Genomic DNA, 19,755 nt, shown 5'->3' on the forward strand with positions numbered 1-19,755 from the left:
TTCCGACTGCCATATAAATGGAATAAAGTTGACAGAAAATAAAAGTTTTCCTAGCGCCAGATAGGCCAGATGTAATAACGAATGTAGTATTTTCTAAAACATGGCATCGATTTTGAAAAATAGAATGCTTACCGATTACCTTTACGTTAAAAAATGAAGGATGAGATGCATTTTGTAATACAGGGTGTCCCAAAAAACATGGTAATTCAGTGACAAATTCGATATCGTCTTCGTTATGAATTAGCATTGTAATACCTAATTTCAACAAGCCATAATATTATTATGTCTGCTAGAATCTATTTTATGAAAATTGGGTAAAAGACTGTAAAGATTTGTCTATAATGTCTCCGCAAGATGAACAATGAAGACGGACAAGTTTACTCTGTTTGTGTACTGCAATTTTCTTGTTTTACTAAGTACAACTGTATGCAGTCAAAACATAAACAAACAAATGTGAACATATAGCAGACGAATTAAACTCTTATGATAGCAGACGAAACTCTTACTCCTCTTACAGATTACAGCCTGGTTCTAGAGAGCTAAATACCACTCTTTACAAATCCTGCTTGGTGGTATTAAGGGTAGATCATCTTTCAGAACCGGCCATACAGCTTTCTATAGTATGGTATCACTACACTAGATCAAAGAATTATTTAAAAAGACGATATATCGAATTCTTCACTGAATTGCCATGTTTATTGGGACACCCTGTACAAAATGCACGTTCAATTAAGATTTAACCTGTAGGCCCGATTTTTGATAGTTTAATCGGTTCTTAGTCCGATTGTTGCGACACTAATGTAAAGATAAAAGGAAGACGATACATTCTTCAACAACAAAACTTGGCAAACTGCGCTTGACTTGGCAAATTCTTTAACAACCTTTTTCACAGATGTTTTAAGGTTTCTCATTCATTTCCAGTCCTTACTACTAATCATGGTTTTAGACTTTTGAAAAGCTTGCATCTTTATTTTTCTCTGCATTGGTAAAGCTTCTTAGTAATGCCTAATGCAGGTGTCGTAAACATCCATAAATGCTAAATCATAAAGTTCATCTTCGATGACTCACCTCTTTAATTAAATTCCTGGTAATTTCCTAGAGAACGATTTTTGGACCCCCCTCCCATCAATTTTGGGTAAATTCCTAATATACGATTTTTGGTCCCCCATCCTCGTGAATCTTTGCGCTCTGTACACAATGAATTATTTATATTTATTTCGTACATGACAAAATTAGTAAATTAGTATTTATTTATTATCATTTAGGGTTAGGCTAAGACACTTTCTGGGCAGAGCGCTGCGGCTAGGACAGGCTAGGGGGCCGAGCGTTGCGGCCACATGGTCTATTATATCCATGTCTAACATACAAGATCCATGTACAAAATTGATAGGAAGTGTGTACATTGGATACTCAGATTAAGCGATCAGGATTAAGGATATCTCATTATCAAGTTTTCAGCTCTGGATATATACTATATGGGGGGGGGGGGTCCAAATGTCATATACTAGGAAATTACCGAAATCCATATTTGTTTTTCATCATTTCATGGTTAGGTTAAGTTGGGTTTATTTAGGCTCTGATCCGAGCACTGCGATTAGGACACTAAGGGCCGAACGCCGCGGTGATGGGGTAGGTGGTCTACAAATCCACTAGAAAATTACCACGGAATTTTAATAAGCCAGTGCTACGTCTGTACGGTGTACAGAGTACAAATATTGTTTCCTAGTGATCCCTTTTACCTTATCAATTTGGTAGGTACGTGCATTGCAAACTGAAGACGACTTTTGGACCAAAGTATTTTTAAATGTCTTAATTGTGTTAATAAATTTTCAGAAAGTTTTACCAAATGTTTTTAAATATCAGATTACCAAAAAGTTGTGTCGTTGGGTTTAATAATGTTTAAAAAACTGAAAGAAAAAATAGCGGACGAAGTTAAACAAAATCCTCGATTGCAGGTTAGTATTTACCATTTTAATGCTACAAACTGCCCTTGTGGTTAGCGGCTTGAACTTTAAAAAATTTTAATTTTCTTTTTCCTAAAATTTTATTTAAAAGGATTTGTCCCAAAATTTTGATGTTCAATAATTTGAATTTTTATTTATCTTGACTTTTTAAACCAAAAATGAATGTTAATTTGTCACATTTCGTGGAATTTTTTAAATTCTATTTCTCCAAACTTTGTCCTTAGGATGGCAAGAAAACGAAGGTATTGGATGCCACTGTAAGTTAAATATTATTTGGATTTTTGGAAGTTTTGGGGGCTTCGTTGATATGGTGGTGGTAAGGGATGTATAATGTATATTCAGTATGTTCCATTAAACAGCTAAAGAAAATAAGCTAAATGAAAACGAGGGAATAAAGGATTTTATTCAAGGTTTTTATAACTAGTTCCATTAAGATTTCCCCTTTTATCCAGAGCAAATATTTAAGTCATGAAGAAATAAAATTTTAATGAGAAATTTAGCAAAAAGTTCATATTATAAACCGCTTAAATGGAAATAATAAGATTGAACCGAAAATTATGACTTAAGAAAATTGATATTATTTTGAGTCCAGTGCTTAGGATCCATTTAATTTTGATGCGGATCCGGATCCTGGATCCGCACTGAAAAAAAATGGATCAGTATCCGGATCCTGGATCCGCACTGGAATAAAATGGATCCGGATACTGGATCTGCACTGGAAAAAAATGGATCCGGACCCGGATCCAGGTCATTTACTGAATTTCTTTAACAAAAAAAAATAATTTTCAGATTTTTAGTGTTATTTTTTTCGCTTATTTTTATCCTAAAACTTTTTGAACCATTCAGAAATGAGGAAATTCATATAATCTCTCTTTTTTCAAAAATTAGATTTGGGTTTTAGGAGAAAATTTTTGTTTTCTTCTGCAGTTTTTGGATGATATTTCACCCCTTGGATGCGGATCCGGATCCAGTAAGCCCAAATCTTCCGGATCCATAGCACTGATTTTGACTAAACCAACGCAAATATGGGTGGGGGAGGGGGGTTCCCCCCTCTCCGTCCCCGATCTGCGCTTACGCAATATCCTTCGGAACAGACAATGCTAATATAAAAATCTTCTAGAGGGGGGGGAGAATCCAGTGTTAAAGGAAATTATAATATACATTACACCCCTGGTGATGGTTTGGTTAATTTTTCATGTTTTTACTTTTTTATAAATATTGGATTATTGTGGACACCAACACCTAGTTTATTTAAAAATGGCCTGGGAACCAGCTTTACCGGAAATCAAGTTTTCTTTATAAAATGAAACTTACTCAACTATAAACTTTAAACCGTTCTAAACACATTCCCGTCGTTCTACAAAATTCATTTATCAATAATCAAGGGGTTTACAAGTTTTGACGGGATATCCAAACATATCAACAAACGACGAACAGAGATTAACTACCTTTTATATATTTAGATGCTTAAAGATATTACACATTTTCTGGCGTATATACTTATTTATTTTCTGTACTTATTCTTGATAAGTATTGGATTTAATTAAATAACTTGTTGTATGTACAGGCGAGTTTAGATTCGGTAAATCAGTTGGCTTCCCAGACCTATTCTGCTTTTAACAAGGTAAATTGTTAAAGGGACTGTAAACGTAATTTCAAGTGAACTTTCATGCAAAAATGGCAATGTCCGATTCACAAAGGTAGTTTTAAACCCTTTGTCTGAGCTATGATGTAGAAGATAATGTCGTTTTTCAAGTATGTTTTTCTTGAGATGTATAAATTAATTCTGAATCTCCTAATAATTGTATTATTTGTCATGTTTAAGGAGGGTTCCGGATCCAGGGACTCCCTAACCTCGCTCAACTCACAGTTCAGTCTCACAGAGAATCAGATTAAGGTTACTTCATTTTTGTTTAATTAAATTTCTTGGAAAATTATGTTTTTCTTTGAAAAAAGTACAAAAATCTAAAAAAAATGAATGGACAGAACATTGAAAAAAAATCAACTAAATGACTGGAATGATTCAGGATAACTATTTTATTTATTTTATCATGATGTAAAATCTTAATCTCTATTATGTCGACAAGCAACTTTTCTTAAAAGCCCCCCCCCCCCCCCTTCTCTTAACACCATGATGTTACCAATAAAACTAAATATTGTAGGGAACTACCCCCCTGTCCGCTAGCTCTAGTACAGGACAGTTCTTCTCTCTGGGTGAGGATGATGAACCATTAAGTCTGAGTGCAGCGAATAGTCCGACTAAAACACCTACACCTACACACCAAGATATACTAGGTTAGTTACCAGGATATAACACCTACACACCAGGGTATACTAGGTTAGTTACCAGTGCTGAAAACTTTAGAATGATGGATATCAAGAGTAATGCTTAAACTCCTGGTTTTACTAAACCCGAGATTACTTTAATACGCATTCGATATCTAAGAAAGAAGTATAAAATTCAACCAATCAGTGTATCATGTTAAGATGTATTCTTTAAACTTTTGAAAACCCAGTTTTTTTCTGGTGTTAATTGTGTAATATCAATTGAACTAAACATCGATTAAATAAATGTAAGTTTTGGATTAATGTTTGTTAAGACTCGTTTAAAATGATGATAGTCCTAAAATGTGATAAAATATATTTTTAATAGGTTCATATTAACGTGATTAAATTTATATTTGCTCAAATGCTCTAAAAGTCGGCTTGTGAACAACTGGCTTTAATTTCAATCGGATATTAGTTCAATCGATATAGCATTGTATCTGTAATTGTTATCAAACGTAACTTTTATACAGTAGGGATATCTAAAGAAGAGGATTAAGAATAAAATCAAAAGTGTGTACATTGGATACTCAGATTAAGCGATCAGGATTAAGGATATCTCATTATCAAGTTTTCAGCTCTGGATATATACTATATGGGGGGGGGGGATAGTCTGACTAAAATAGCTACACACCAGGATATACTAGGTTAGTTACCAGGATATATACTATATGGGGGGGGGGGATAGTCTGACTAAAATAGCTACACACCAGGATATACTAGGTTAGTTACCAGGATATATACTATATGGGGGGGGGGGCTAGTTATGTCAGACTCAGTTCCAGATCTGTAAATTGCTTTTAAAGGAAGTGACAGGGAATGTATTGTAGTTGAACTGAGAATGTGAGACATTTTTAGAAATCATTTGAGACATATAAAATGTTTTAATGATGTATAATTACTGAGTTTAAGCTCAAAGTCGACGTTCAAAATCATCAATTTGGGTGGTTACGTCTTGAGAATCTATTTTAAAAAAATTATTAAAGAACGACGACAAAAAAGTAGCAAAATTCTAAAGTAAAGCAATTAGTTGATAAGGAACAGGTTTCGAAAAGGAAAATTGACTCTTATTATCGAAAATAAGTAATCTTACTCTATTTATTTTTTTCTTAAATGTCTCATTGTTCATAAAACGTTTCCTGCAGATTTCCCGGAATTTTTATTGAAAGTAAGACGAAACTTGAAGAAATCTACGAACAAATTTGTTAAGAATAAGAAATTCATTATAATGATGGAGAAGAAATGATTGATTTAACATTTATTTATTGACAAATTTCTATTGAGAAATATGTTCCTTAACATCTAATACTGTCGATTTTTTAATATATTTTTTGTCGTCATTATTAAATAGTCTTAAAAAATCGATTCTCAAAACGTAACAATCCAAATGGATGATTTTTAACGTCGACTTTGCGCTCCAACTCAGTAATTATACATCATTTAAACGTTTTATATGTTTCAAATGAATTCTAAAAAAAATCTTCTCAGTTCAACTACCACGCATTGACGGTCACCTTTTAATGATAAGGGGAGTTTAAAAAATAAAGTGGTTCAAGTTACAAGGATTTATTGGGAAAGTAACCATTATAGAATATCAAATAGATTAGTTACAAAAGAACAAAAAAGATAGTTACAAAATGGAAGGCAACATGAGCAGAAAAAAAAGAATATTACAGGTTTGTTAACAGAATACAAAAAAAGCAAGTTCCATAATATGAACAAGCAGTTAGTTACTAGAAAAATATATAGTAGGTTACATTTCAGTAGCCAGAATAAAATATTTCAGTTGACAGAATAAATAAAACTATTTACTAGTGTTTAATATGGCTAATTACCATGTTACCGAGAGAATATGTATAAGTTACCTGGCGATATATTCTTGCGTCCGAGGAAGTAAAATATCGTCTTTTCCACTGATATTCCTGCCGTGAGTCAGCTTATATTAATGTTTTCATTTTATTGATTTTTCTTTTGTTCTCTTTTATAATTAACCTTTCAGTAAATAGATATTATTTTATAATTCATTTTTTTAAATCACAAAAATCTCAAGGTATGATTTAATTTTGTTGTAAATATTTTATATTTTATATTAAATATTGTGAATAATATTCAACCCCTGAGTAACACTTGGTCCGGTTATGTAGATATACTAGATTAGAATACAGTGTGTGTGTGTATATAGATACAGTGAGACGTGAATGGAAATAGATTATTTTTATAACATTTAATATTTGAACTATTACAAAGATTAGTAGATAAAAAAGAGCTGATAACTAAGTTAAATCCAAATTGTAATTATTATGATTTAAAATTCGGTGACGGTGATGGACCAAACCTCTGTGTAGAGTAAAAAATCCCAGAAAATTAAGTAGTTTAACCTATATAAATCCTTAGTAATGAGTTTATAGAAAATTAAAATCTTAAGAAACTAAATCCAAAAAATTTAAGCCCCCAATTAAGTCCTAGTTATTAAATTAGTTCAAAATATAATATAAATAAAATAAAATAGTTCAAATTAATTTTTTAAAAGATATTTTTTGGGAAGTTCTTCGAAAGTTAATAAATCCGAAAAATATAAGCCGTAATTAAGTTCTAGTTATTTAATTTAATAGTTAAATTAAAAATATAAGCCGTAATTAAGTTCTAGTTATTTAATTTAATAGTTAAATTAAAAATATAAGCCGTAATTAAGTTCTAGTTATTTAATTTAATAGTTAAATTAAACCTTCAAATCAAATCAAATCATATTCTTTTCTGCTGTAAATATTACAACAAATTAAACAATAAATAAAAATAAAAATATAATTGAAATTACTGTAGCAGGGGGGCTAAGATGGCATAAACCAAGCTGTTTTCACTAAGCCCCAATTGTCCTATTTAAATTATATTCTTATCCTAAAGGATAAAATCCAAAAAACGAATGCCTTTGAACTCGAGAATATTTAATCCTGAAACTGAAAATCAAATTGCAAAATAAAAGGAAAACTTACCCCCCCCCTGTCCCCCACCTCCCAATACCAATCCTTTTTTATAGATAACTAGCCTTAGAGGGCGCTTCGTGCCCATCTTCTAAATTAATTGTGAACATGTTCTCTTTGTGTACATCGTAAAACAAAACAAAAATAATTCGCGGATTTTCACAAAAAATTTCGCGGATTTTTAAAATTTTAAAAAATTTAATGACGATCGAATTTTGATGGAGACAAATATTTAAAATTTTGATGATTCATAAACCTTCCCTTGAGTCCCTAGATGTCCCACAAAAAATTTGGGCCCGATCGGTTCAGCCGTTTTGACGTTTATTGGATACAAACAGACAGACAAACAGACAGACAAGCCAAATGTATATATAGATAGAGCTATATGATGAATTAATTATGTTAATGAATACATAAGATTTTGAGAGGGGAGGGGGGGGCTTAAAATTTAAAATAAGCAATAAATATATTGATAATTATATTGATATATTTTCAAATGGAACTAGACTGAAAATAAGGAAGAAAATTAATAAAAATATATAATTAAAAAATAAATAAATCAATATATAGATAAAGAACGATGAGAAAACTTTTCCGAGAGAAATAAGAAGAATGATATAAAAGAGATGAGGAAGGGAGGGGGGGTGGCGGCATATGTTTTAGTGCAAGGAGAAATAAAAAATTTAATAAATTGTTTAAGCAAGTGTGATTTTATTGGTTTTCACGACAAAATCTGTACTTCAACTCTAGATTAAAATGATATCACATCTAGATTTCTATTTGGAAACCAAGGAAAAAATACACTGGTTTAAGAAAATTACCTTTTCAACATTATCATCATTTTGTTCAAATTCTACCTTTTGATAAAAAAAAATTATTTATGTTTTATTTTTTTTCTATCACATTTTTTCTTAGAAATTGTTTTATTTTTATGATTTTAGATGTTAAATTATGATTGTTGATATGAATGACTTCCTGCATAGTGAGATTTAATTTTTACGTCTAAGTTTAATAAAAAAAATTATTTTTTTCCAAAAATAGGTCATATAATACAATAGATACTGAAGAACGTGGTAACTAAATTTTTAAAGAAGGGAGTTGGGTTTCATTCAATAATGATAATTGTATTCACGTTTTAACTTGTTTAAGTGTTGTTTTATTGTATTAGACTGAAACTTTGCAGCCTGTAAATCGTAATATAGGTAAAAGATAGAAAATTAAAATTTTATTTTTTATTTTTTACTGTCTCTACAAAATGCTATTTCTTGTCGACGCTATTTTTATGATGGAAGTTTAACGAGATATTTTTATTATGTTGGTGTTAGTGCTTCCTTTGTTTCTATCAATTTTGTTTAATCCTAGGTTGTGATTTATTAATGCCACAACTAAAGACATTTTTAAGGGTTTAAATCATGTTTTGTTGTTGTGGAAAATCTCATCTTGTGTGTAATAAATTAAAGCTGTTTTCTTACTCCGTTTAATAAATAATTTACTAACATGGTTGTTAATGACCTCTTATTTAGGAAGTATGACCTCTACTCCAACTGGTCGAGGTCGGAGGTTGTCTAGTGGAAGTATGGATGCATCTCTATTCCCTATATACGAGGATCCGGGATCAGAATCCATTCCTCTGTTCTCCGATCTAGAATCCACTGCTGGATCAGAGGTAGGCAATATATCTGAACTGAAAGTGACCATCTATTAAGAGTGGCATGCCCGATTCGCTATTGTATACACACCAAACCTTTTTTCGATCAAGTATGAATAAGAAATTTTTTTTCTTTCAGAAAATTGATTATTTTCAATTCTAATTTCTCCTATTTAAGAGGCTAACAATATAATAGATACACAATGAAGGAAATTATGAGAATTGAACAATTTTTATAATAGAAAACCGACGATATCTTCCTAATTGTTACCAAATTAGAGGTCTAAAGGTATCATTGTGAAAAGCACATGCCACTTAACTAATGGAAGGTCACTTGAAACGATGTCAACAGCCCCTGAAAATACTTTTTAAAATCTATATTTTTTCTGCTCATGTAAACTTCTGCACAGCATTTGTTTTATAAATGATAAAAGCAATGAATTTAAGCATAGTATTTCCAGTTTTACAATAAAATGATAATACACTTTTTATAAAAAATGTTGAAACCTTGAAACCATAGATAATTAGTTCAGGGGATTCACTTCACATTAATGGAACCATAAAAGTAAAAAACACGTAGCTGTTGTTTATATTTTAAGATATTTAAGTAAAATGAGACTTACACTGGCATTTTTTTTCTCTTCTCTTATACCACAAAATTCTTCAAACTTTTGTTATTACGGCCATGTTGTTTTTTCTATTTGTGCATACATTTCTATTTTTTTGGAGAACATTTTTTAAAAATAGAATAATTTTTTCTGAAAATGTAAAGAAATCTAGTTTTACTTTCCAACTAATGAAATTATTGAGCTGTGAGGGAGGAGCTTGAAATTCCAAAGCTATGTTACAGGCTGGCTGGGATGACAGCTCGGCTCAGCTGTCAGCTGTCAGCAAGGAACAGCTGTATGGCATGCTGGCGAAGATGAGAGCAAGATATCATAAATATAAAGGACGGTGAGGATTTAGGAAACCATTTTAACCTAACACAATCTTTTCTAATAGAAAAATAAATAAAAAAAAATGTCTTACTCCCCCATCCATCCGCTCTTCCCCTCATAAACAATTTTTTATGGAGGGTGGGGGGAGTCACTAGAATTAATTCCTATTTTTTCTTCTTCCAAAAAGTCATCTCTCCTTAAATTGTAAAGAAAATGTTAAGTGAACTTTTTCTTATGCATGCTTATATTTTTTTAGGGTTTTTACTATTTACCGTATGCAGCAACATAAATAATAATAATAACAATATGAATGATGATATTAGTCAAAATAATAATAATAATGATACTAAATTAATACAGGTACACGGATCTAGCTAAAGCATACCGACACTTACAAGCAGAGAATACGAAGGTGAAAGAGGTTATGCAGCAAACACAGGATAAAGCCCTCAGGTACATACATGGGTAGATAAACATGCGTTTAACTTGATAACTTTATAGATTTTAATCATGTCATAAAAAGGGGTAAAGTGTGTAAGCTTTTTTGGATTTTTTATATGTCGCAGGTTTATTTTTCAATCCATTAAAAAAATTAAAATGTAAGGGCATGGAAGGTGCTTGCTGTCTCTGTTGCGGCCAAAATTTGTCCAGGGGGGGGGGACTTTTACGAAGTGGGGGTGGGAATTTCCTCATCCCCCACTTAAGACGGTATTGGGTCAAGATAAAAGACAAGGGACAAAAGAAGTTCAATGATGCTTATTCAGACGTATTTCTGAGCTGCGGGAACAGAGTTCTTTAGAGCAGCAAGCGAAGCAGCATTTAGAAGAGGAGCTGCGCGCAGAACTAGAAGAGAAGCAGCATATTATAAATACTCTCAAAACAAAGGTAGTAAATGAAACGAATAAATCCAAATAAAGGGTTGAAAAAATAAATTTAATTAAGTCTTAGGAGAGGGTTTTTAATAAAAGAAAATTATTGTTTGACAATTAATTATTCGAATTTTTACAAACTTAAATTGGAAGCGGTCCATCTTTTTAAGTAGTACATTGTTATACTCAAATACATTTATAGAATATTAGTGTATCATGTGCATTGTGCTCAGGCATAATTTTTAGTCATATTTGATATCTTTTCATTAGTTTAATTATGAAAATGTCATAAAATCAAATTTGAAAAATAGAATTTTTTCATTTTTTTACTTTCTGAATTCTGAATCACGTAATTTGAGATTGAGATTAACTACAGTGGTCGGCGTTTAAATCAATACACTGAAGACGACTTTTCAATTTAAGTTTTGATATTAAACAAGCTTTTTTCAAATTACAACTTTACAAGTCCACAAAGAGAAGCTGTAAATTAACAACTTCGTTTCTATGTTTATGTGTATAGTGTATCCATGATATAAGCTTGGTAGAAATCATAAATTAAAATCGAAAGTCATCTTCCTTGTATTGATATATACGACGACGACTGTATTAGGCGGCAACAACTAAATAGAGATATTAATTCGATGTCACTAATTTGTTAATTCCAGGTATCTCTACTGAAAGAGCAGCAGGACAAGGAGAAAATGAATGGTGAAGTAGGAAAACTAATTGATCTAAGCATGGACAGCGGACTGCACGAGGAGAGTATAGGACGAGGGAAGACGGACGACGGGGGAGATGACGATGGATCAGAGCAGACAAGGTCGGACGAAATATTATGTGATGAGTCGGAGAGGAATGATCATCAGAACGAGAAGATTAAACGATTAGAAAGTTTGTTGAACAAATGCAAGGTAGTATTTTTTAAAGGCCTAATCTCACTATCACTTTTATAGTGATACTTCCTAAAGGTTTGATGCGTTTTTAAAACGTTTCAATTCACATAGGAATAAAGTTTTTTTTGTAATTATATCTGCAAATAATTTAAAGATATTTTAATTTTAAGTTAGATGAATTTTTTCTTCTGCATTTTTAAAGTTTCTGTTCTTTTTTTTGTTAATTTTTTTTTATTTAATCTTTTTCATGGAATAAATGCAATTAAATTAAAATCATTCATCATAGGTTTGCTTTCATTTGATTTTCAACGACGAATGTATGATATGAATTGTTTTTATTTCTCTCTAGGAATATAACAATAATAATTATATTATATTGCTTTGAATATTGACATTGAAAATATTCAAATGTTTTGCAGGAGAATATCAAGGCAAACAAGCAGAAAATAGGAGCTTTGTCTGAAGTAAAGGAGCAGCTTGCCGAGCAGCTTCTGAACAAAGAGAAGCAGCTTGAGCAGCTTACAGAAAGAAATTCTAAAGTAAGCAATTCAGGCAAATTGTTACATATCATAATAATGATGCTTTTTTTTGTCAAAAAATACGTTTTGTCGGGTCATTTTCACTAATTTTGGTTGGCTATTGTGTTAAGGTTTCATGGTCAGTTACACTAATGATAGTGCTAGTTTATATAATTGGTGTGATCACGAATTTATACATTCTGTGTCTTTGCTTTCATAAGATTTATTTTTTAGCTTGAGGATGACGTTGAGAAAGCCCGAGCTCGCGAGCAGAGCGAGGAGATACAACTGGCGGAGACAAAGCTAGTCATGCACAAAGAACTCCTAGAGAAGGATGAACAGGTTCTTTGAGATTGATTTAATGGATGGATTTATTAATTTATTTTATGATTTATTTATCGATTGATTGATTTATTGATTGACTAGCTTGGGAACCCAGCGTTGCCCAGAGTACTCATAGTTACTCCCGCCGTTTTTAACCAATCAAAATTTGAGGCAAATCGGTCAAGGGGTTCATAAATTATGATCGGTCAAAAAAACGGACAGAGATTACATTTTTATATATATAATATAGAAGAACTGATTAATTGACCTGTGAATAGTTGAATAATTGTTTAGTTGTTTTATCGATTGTTTGTGTTGGTGGATTGGTGGATTTGATTAATTAGTTGTTTTATCTATTGTTTGGGTTGGTGGTTTGGTGGATTTGATTGATTAGTTGTTTTATCTATTGTTTGGGTTGATGGTTTGTGGATTGTTTGAGTTAATTAATTGATTGATTGATCAGATGGGAGAGCTCCGACGGTTACTGACAGTAGAGCAGGAGGAGGTGAAGAGGAAGGAGCAGGAGCTGGAGGTGCTGAGGAGGGAAAAGGAGAAGGAGGTGGCAGACTTTAGGTTGGAGATTAAGGAGATGGAGAAGGCACAGGCTAGCATGGAGCTCAGACTGGAGGAGGAGAGGAAAACGGCAATGGAGGTAGAAAAATTCTGTCTTCCATGGGTCAACAAGTGGTTTTTCTTGGAAATCGGATTTTTGTATTGAAGTTTAGTTCATGATTAGCTCTTTTTTTAATTTTCAACCAAAATCTCTGTAAAAATTGGGCCTAGAAGTACATGAAATGACGGTTGACTGATCATTATTTTTACTTCTAAGCTTGTGGTCATAAAAAAATAATTTTCAACAAGCAAATTGATAAAAAAAACTTTTTTTTTAAATTGTAGAAGTATTGGAACTTGGAAAATTGAAAAAGGGATTACATCGAGTAGGCACAACAAGTTTGTTACTAGATAGTAGCAAATAGATTATCAAGTACAATAGGTGGCAACAGAGAAATGGACCAATTTTACACGACGTCACAAGTGTCAAATATAACAAGGAAAACGAAATGTTCTCAAATTAGTTAACATGTTTTCAAAGATTAAATAAAAAAGTGTAAAAACAGAAACTAAAGAACATCCATTGCCATCTATTGTACTAGAATCTATACAGATAGTAGTAATATTTCTATGGGAGTGGAGAAACTTTGAAAAGAATAATATTTTGATAAATTATGACGTTATTAATTTTCTCATTGATGTGATAATTAGAATTAATATTTCTTACATTTTTTTGCAGATGAATTACAAAGTTGAGGTAAAATCATTACACCCTGTGTTGTGCTGTACTTGTTATTATTAATTTATGCTTGTCTTGCTTATTTTTTATTTCTAGTTTGAAATTAGATTTAAATTTTTGCCCCTGTTGTTTTAATGCATGATCGTTTAAAGCTTATAATGAAGCATAGCATTTGACTTGACATACTTTCGTTCGGTTTACTTGGATCAATGTATATTGTTTACCTGGTCAGAGGCCGAATTTAAAGAATTTGAGCCGCGGCTTAAATTTGAGACGCTGCTCAAATATGGTTGGTTTCACTTAAAATTGTATTTAATGTTTTAAGATTTACTCCGGCGCTCAATTGAAACCGGTGTTTGGCGGATTTGAGACGCGGCTCAATTCATTAAATTCGGACTCGGATCTTGTAGCCAGTAGGTACGGATGGGCAATTACTTTGAAGTGGTTTGCAACATTTCAAAACTGTATGCTGTAAAAGTTTATTATTTAACTATGCAAATTTTCATCCTATAGAAAATAAAGTAAAAAAACGAAACAAATCAAAAATAACTGTAAATATCTTCTCGAACTCTGAGGGCCAAATTTTTGCAATTGTTTGAAATAAGCAATTTTGAAATTTGTAAAACTTATCAGATTTTTTTTAACCTTATAAAAGTCTAAAAACCTAAGAATTCCCCATCACTACATGTCGATCTATTTTCAAGTTTTAGCATGTTCTAGATCATAAATTATTAAATACCTTTTTTTTCTAATAAAAAGATTTTATCTGTCGTTTCCCTTAGTTTTTGATAGATTATATAAACTGAAGGATTGAATTTCATTTAAATATTTTTTCCTATCTTGATTATTATTATTATTAAACAGAACTTCTGGGAAGCCACACCCATCAATACTTTCCCTCACGATACGTGTACAATCACGCCTTGGGTCGTGTGTTTCTATCATGAAATATTTTTGAATGCTCAGGAACTGTCCCGAGGAAAGGAGGCAGCCCTTGAACATGAACGGACTCGACTCAACTTACTTCATAAAAAGGTAGGATCAGGAAGTGTTTATTTTCCTCCTGAAAAATATAGGTTTCTGACAACATAATTCATAATTCATTCACTTATATTTATCATTCTCACCAAATAAAAAAATTATATTTTACGAAATTCGTATTTTATTAATACGATAATACAATAGAAAAAAAAAGAAAGAGAGAATATTAGAAGAATCTAGGAGATTATATACAGTGTGTCCCAAAAAAAACTTTGCTGTAGGGGTATTGGGTGCTGAGAAAGCAATTTTTGTTCAATTTTAACAATCAAGGTGTCATTGAAAAATTCTTTATTTCAGTTATTTCATGGTCTAACTTTTTTCTTTCTAGATCTCATTCCTTATTCTTACAACCACTGCTTTGAATAAAAGTCAAAAATCTGAAAATCTGAACATTTTTTGCCCAGATGGCTTAGATCAAATATCCTTGATGAAAAAGTTAGCTGTGGAATATTCCATTTAATTTCCAAAAAAAAAAATATTTTTACACAATTTTTGTGGACTGGGCAAAGTTCTTACGGACTATAGAGAGACAGTAGCTTTCTTTTATTTTTTTTTTTTTAATGCTAATTTTATTTTTAAATTATTTAGCTCAGAAAATAATTTTTTGCTGGTCCAAAATGTTGGCTTAAAAAGGAACCTCAGACCAACAGCTTACTTAAAAAAAAATGCGAAAATCTGCTTTTTTTCATAATGAATAAATAAATGAAAAGAAAATGTGAAAAAAACAATAATTTGAAAAATCAGGGAAACCTATTTTTGAAATAACTGAAATATAGAGCTTTCTAATGACACCTTGTTTGTGAAAATTGGAGATAACCCGAAGTATAATGTTATTAGGTTACAAAGGTAAGTAATCGTATAAAGGTTTGATCCGAATAGGGAGATAACCCGATGTATGATGTTATCTATTAGCAAAGATAATTGATCACATAAAGTTTAGATAACTTGAGGGGTGATCTTATCATAGTTTGCTAATTCAAGAGTTATGATTTATTGCATCATAAATTTTTGGTTGTAAGAAATTACCACAAGATGGAATTGAGAAGACACGAGAAGGAGATTGTATAATGTTTAGGAGGTGGAGATGGAATTGAGAAGACAGGAGAAGGAGATTGTATAATGTTAAGGAGGTGGAGATGGAATTGAGAAGACAGTAGAAGGAGATTGTATAATGTTAAGGAGGTGGAGATGGAATTGAGAAGACAGGAGAAGGAGATTGTATTATGTTTAGGAGGTGGAGATGGAATTGTGAAGACAGGAGAAGGAGATTGTATAATGTTTAGGAGGTGGAGAGGGAATTGAGAAGACAGGAGAAGGAGATTGTATAATGTTTAGGAGGTGGAAAGAGAATCGTAAAGAAAGGAGAAGGAGATTGTATAATGTTTAGCAGGTGGAGAGTGAATTGAATAGTCAGGAGAAGGAGATTGTGTTATGTTTAGGAGGTGGAGATAGAATTATAAAGACAGGAAGAGGAGATTGTATTATGTTTAGGAGGTGGAGAGGGAATTGAATAGTCAGGAGAAGAAGATTGTGTTATGTTTAGGAGGTGGAGAGGGAATTGAGAAGGCAGGAGAAGGAGATTGTATTATGTTTAGGAGGTGGAGAGGGAATTGAATAGTCAGGAGAGAAGGAGATTGTGTTATGTTTAGGAGGTGGAGAGGGAATTAAAAAGACAGGAAGAGGAGATGAGGAGAAGGATGGAGGAGGTTGAGGAGGAGGGGAGACTGGGGAAAGAGGAAATGGAACTCAGGTTAGTGTCTTTGATTGTTTAGTCTTAGACCTTAGACCTTATTCCCTGATATTCTGATATTGCCGGATCAAATTGTTTTTGAAAAAATCCAATTTGTGGTAGAAATTATCGTATTTATCTTCATAAATTACCCTTAATTTCTTCAAATCTTCTAAATATATTATAAAAATATGAATTATTCCTTAATTTTAACAATTGAATAGTTTTGACAATACCACCATTCTTTAAGGACTGAAGAGGATATAAAATATATCGAAATTAATTTCCAAATCCGAGTTTTTCTACCTGTGAGAGTAAAACCTTTTTTTTGCCAGTTTAGACAATATACAATTGAATTATCGTTTTCCAGATTATCTGTACTTTCTGGATCTGAGCAACAAAAAGCACGGCAGCTGTCGCAACTGCAGCAGCAGTTGTCTCACATTCAAGATGAGAAAGCTGCTCTTCAATCACAACTTGAGAGCAGCAAAGAGAACAGCGCAGAAACCAGGAAAATGGTTGAACAGGTATTTTACTCCAGAAAACTGTAGAATAGGAAGACGACATTAAAGCAATTCTGAAGTGCATTTTATTTTGTTAAAAAGCAAATAGCTTTACTAGTAGAGGGAGGGAACACCCGGACGCATGAGCCTCCACCATGCAGACACAAGCCTCCCCAATTTGCTAGGCAGACCGAGCCTCGTCATGCAGTAAGAGACTCCACTATACAGCACAGCTTCCTACAAATCTTGGGCTTTTACAAGTAATATGGAATTTTAAAAAAAATTTCAACATATTGGCACAAGAATTTTACTTAAGATTAATGTTGTTCATTGATTGTCATGATTTGTAACTTATATTAACTCATATTGGTTTATAAGATTTATGTTTTACAATAAAACATTTCTTATGCAGTAAGGAGGCTATTTGGAAACTCATTTCTTTATTGAACTTAGTTTATCTTATTTTAATCTTTGGTTCATACCAGGGGTATTAAACCTGGATGAACCAATCCTGGGTATTAAACCTGGATGAACCAATCCTTGGTATTAAACCTGGATGAACCAATCCTGGGTATTAAACCTGGATGAACCAAAACTGGCTATTAAACCTGGAGGAACCAACCCTGGGTATTAAACCTGGAGGAACCAACCCTGGGTATTAAACCAGGAGTTTAAGCATTAATCATGATATTCACCATTCTAAAGTTTTCAGCTCTGGGTATTTAACCTGGATAAACAAACCCTTGGTATTAAACCTGGATGAACCAACCCTGGGTATGAAATCTGGATGAACCAACCCTGGGATTTAAACCTGGATGAACCAACCCTGGGTATTAAACCTGGATGAACCAACCCTGGGTATTAAACCGGGATTAACCTTCCCTAGGTATTACACCTGGTTTTTGAATTACATACTAGACCTCTTGCATGTAAAAACCAAAGAGTTATAAGGAAGCTCTGCTGTATAACGGAGGCTCGTTTGCTGCAAAACGGAGCCTCTTGCTGTATGGTGGAGGCTCATGGCGCCCGGGGGTTCCCTCCCTCACTAGTAAGTTATTAAATCTATGTATCATGTATCTAGGTATCCGAGCTTGAGAGGGTGAAGTCTGATATTCAGGGATTAAAGGCAGAGAAGATAATTCTGGAGGAGAAGGTTGGAAACCTAACCAAGGAGCTCCAGGCCTGTAAAAAGGAGATCGGTAATTTTTAAGTGTTGTCTTAGATTTGATGTTCTTAATAAAGCTGTTTTTACATGATAAAAATGAACTGAAATTTGATGAGGCTGAGGGGATCATTGTTGACCCTCAAATTTTAAAGTGTCCAAATTGGATATCAAGATCAAGCTTTAAGAATTAACAACATCCACACAAAAGTTCCAATATCTGATCCTGATCTAACATTGAATCTGAGATTGAATTCATTTTATTTGTCAATCATTCCAAGCTTTTTAACAATGGTTTTCTTTTTAGTTAGTAAAGAGGACGTGGAGCGAAGTTTGTTGGAGGATCTGGAGACCGTTAAAAGAACGATTAAAGATAAGGAGGTCGGCCTTCTAGAGGTTCAGAAGGAGCTCACCAAGTATAAGGAGGACACTGAAAAACTACAGAAGGAGAAGACGAAACTGCAGGAGTTTGGGAAAAAGAAGAAAGTTGAACTAGAGAATAAGGAGAAGGAGTTTAAAGAAAAGCTGGATAAGAACAAGACTGAAATGAAAGTAAGCTTAGAAGAGAAGCAATCTAGTTTTAAATCCCAAATTGATGAAAAAAACAATAAGATTTCTGAGATGCTAGAGTCCTTGGCCAAGTGTGAAGAGGAGATTAAGGGGTATGAAACTAAGCTGCATAAAGCAGAGCAGCTCCGACGTGATGAGAGTGAGATGCATATGAAGAAGCTACGTGCTCTGGAGTCCCAACTAACAGCTGTAGGAGAGGATAAGGAGTCCTCTCTTCAATCCAGAATAGATATTCTTAATGAATCTCACTCCACGGAGTTAAAAGAGAAGGAGAGCGAGATTAAACGTTTGCAGACGGAGATTAAAACATTCTCGGATTCTTATCATGAGATGGAGGACAGGTTGAAGATAAACCTGGAGAGCAGTCTCAAGTCCGAGGAGGAGATGGAGATCAAGTTCAAGGATATGGAACAGAAACTTGTAGATTTCAACACAACACAGACCAAACTTTCAGAAGTAGAGAAATATAAATCTGCCCTGGAGGCGAAAGTAAAGGAATTGAAGTCAGGTGCTGAGAAACAGAAAAACAAGATGGAGGAACTGGAAAGAAACAAGATGGCTGAACTGGAGAAAGTTCTGGCGGAGAAAGAACAGGTTTCTAACGAACTTTGTCAGACAAAAACTACCGTTAAAAATCTTGAAGCTAATTTGAGCAGTAGTGAGAGTAAAAACTCTGAATTAAGCCAGAAAATCAGTGAGATATTTGAGAAAAGTACGCAGCAGAATTGTGAGCGAGTTTCAGAGCTGGAGACAGAACTTGAGACGATCAGATTAAACCTTAGAGAGACGGAGTCAACACTTGAGACCAAGGTTTAGTTTTCTTTTTTCTTTCTCTTCATTTCATCAATTCAAAACCGTTCTTTTTGACCTTTGATTTAGGTTGATGAACTACGGGATGCAAACGAACGCGTTGAAGATCTACAAAATATTCTAGAAAAGCTACAAGACGTCGAGGCTAAGAACAAATGCCTGGAAGATCAACTTGGTAAGCAATCATTTCAT

The 19,755-nt window shown here is 33.0% G+C and overlaps 1 protein-coding gene across 7 annotated transcripts in view; it reads left to right on the forward strand.

Moving 5' to 3' along the window:
• Positions 1–1,563: 1,563 nt before the first annotated feature.
• LOC111705220 (golgin subfamily A member 4) overlaps positions 1,564–19,755 on the forward strand; it is a 29,907-nt gene continuing 11,715 nt past the window's right edge. For 3 of the 7 annotated variants that reach the window (XR_002765964.1, XR_002765965.1, XM_023477699.1), the window contains exons 1-20: positions 1,564–1,955; positions 2,189–2,221; positions 3,532–3,588; positions 3,790–3,861; positions 4,127–4,259; positions 8,791–8,933; positions 9,766–9,869; positions 10,214–10,306; positions 10,618–10,738; positions 11,388–11,633; positions 12,035–12,154; positions 12,368–12,475; positions 12,921–13,109; positions 13,749–13,766; positions 14,715–14,783; positions 16,439–16,539; positions 16,889–17,045; positions 18,103–18,220; positions 18,491–19,563; positions 19,633–19,738. Coding sequence is in view for 5 of the 7 variants with exons in the window: in XM_023477699.1 (XP_023333467.1) it covers positions 1,896–1,955; positions 2,189–2,221; positions 3,532–3,588; positions 3,790–3,861; positions 4,127–4,259; positions 8,791–8,933; positions 9,766–9,869; positions 10,214–10,306; positions 10,618–10,738; positions 11,388–11,633; positions 12,035–12,154; positions 12,368–12,475; positions 12,921–13,109; positions 13,749–13,766; positions 14,715–14,783; positions 16,439–16,539; positions 16,889–17,045; positions 18,103–18,220; positions 18,491–19,563; positions 19,633–19,738 (3,121 nt within the window). In the remaining 2 variants the exon portion in view is untranslated. Of the gene's footprint in view, positions 1,956–2,188; positions 2,222–3,531; positions 3,589–3,789; positions 3,862–4,126; positions 4,260–8,004; positions 8,060–8,435; positions 8,470–8,790; positions 8,934–9,765; positions 9,870–10,213; positions 10,307–10,617; positions 10,739–11,387; positions 11,634–12,034; positions 12,155–12,367; positions 12,476–12,920; positions 13,110–13,748; positions 13,767–14,714; positions 14,784–16,438; positions 16,540–16,888; positions 17,046–18,102; positions 18,221–18,490; positions 19,564–19,632; positions 19,739–19,755 lie in introns of those variants that run through there. The other 4 variants (XM_023477700.1, XM_023477701.1, XM_023477702.1 and 1 more) reach the window with 4 other exon arrangements.

This window comes from Eurytemora carolleeae, unplaced genomic scaffold, assembly GCF_000591075.1.
Source record: "Eurytemora carolleeae unplaced genomic scaffold, Eaff_2.0 scaffold559, whole genome shotgun sequence".
NCBI lineage: Eukaryota > Metazoa > Arthropoda > Copepoda > Calanoida > Temoridae > Eurytemora > Eurytemora carolleeae.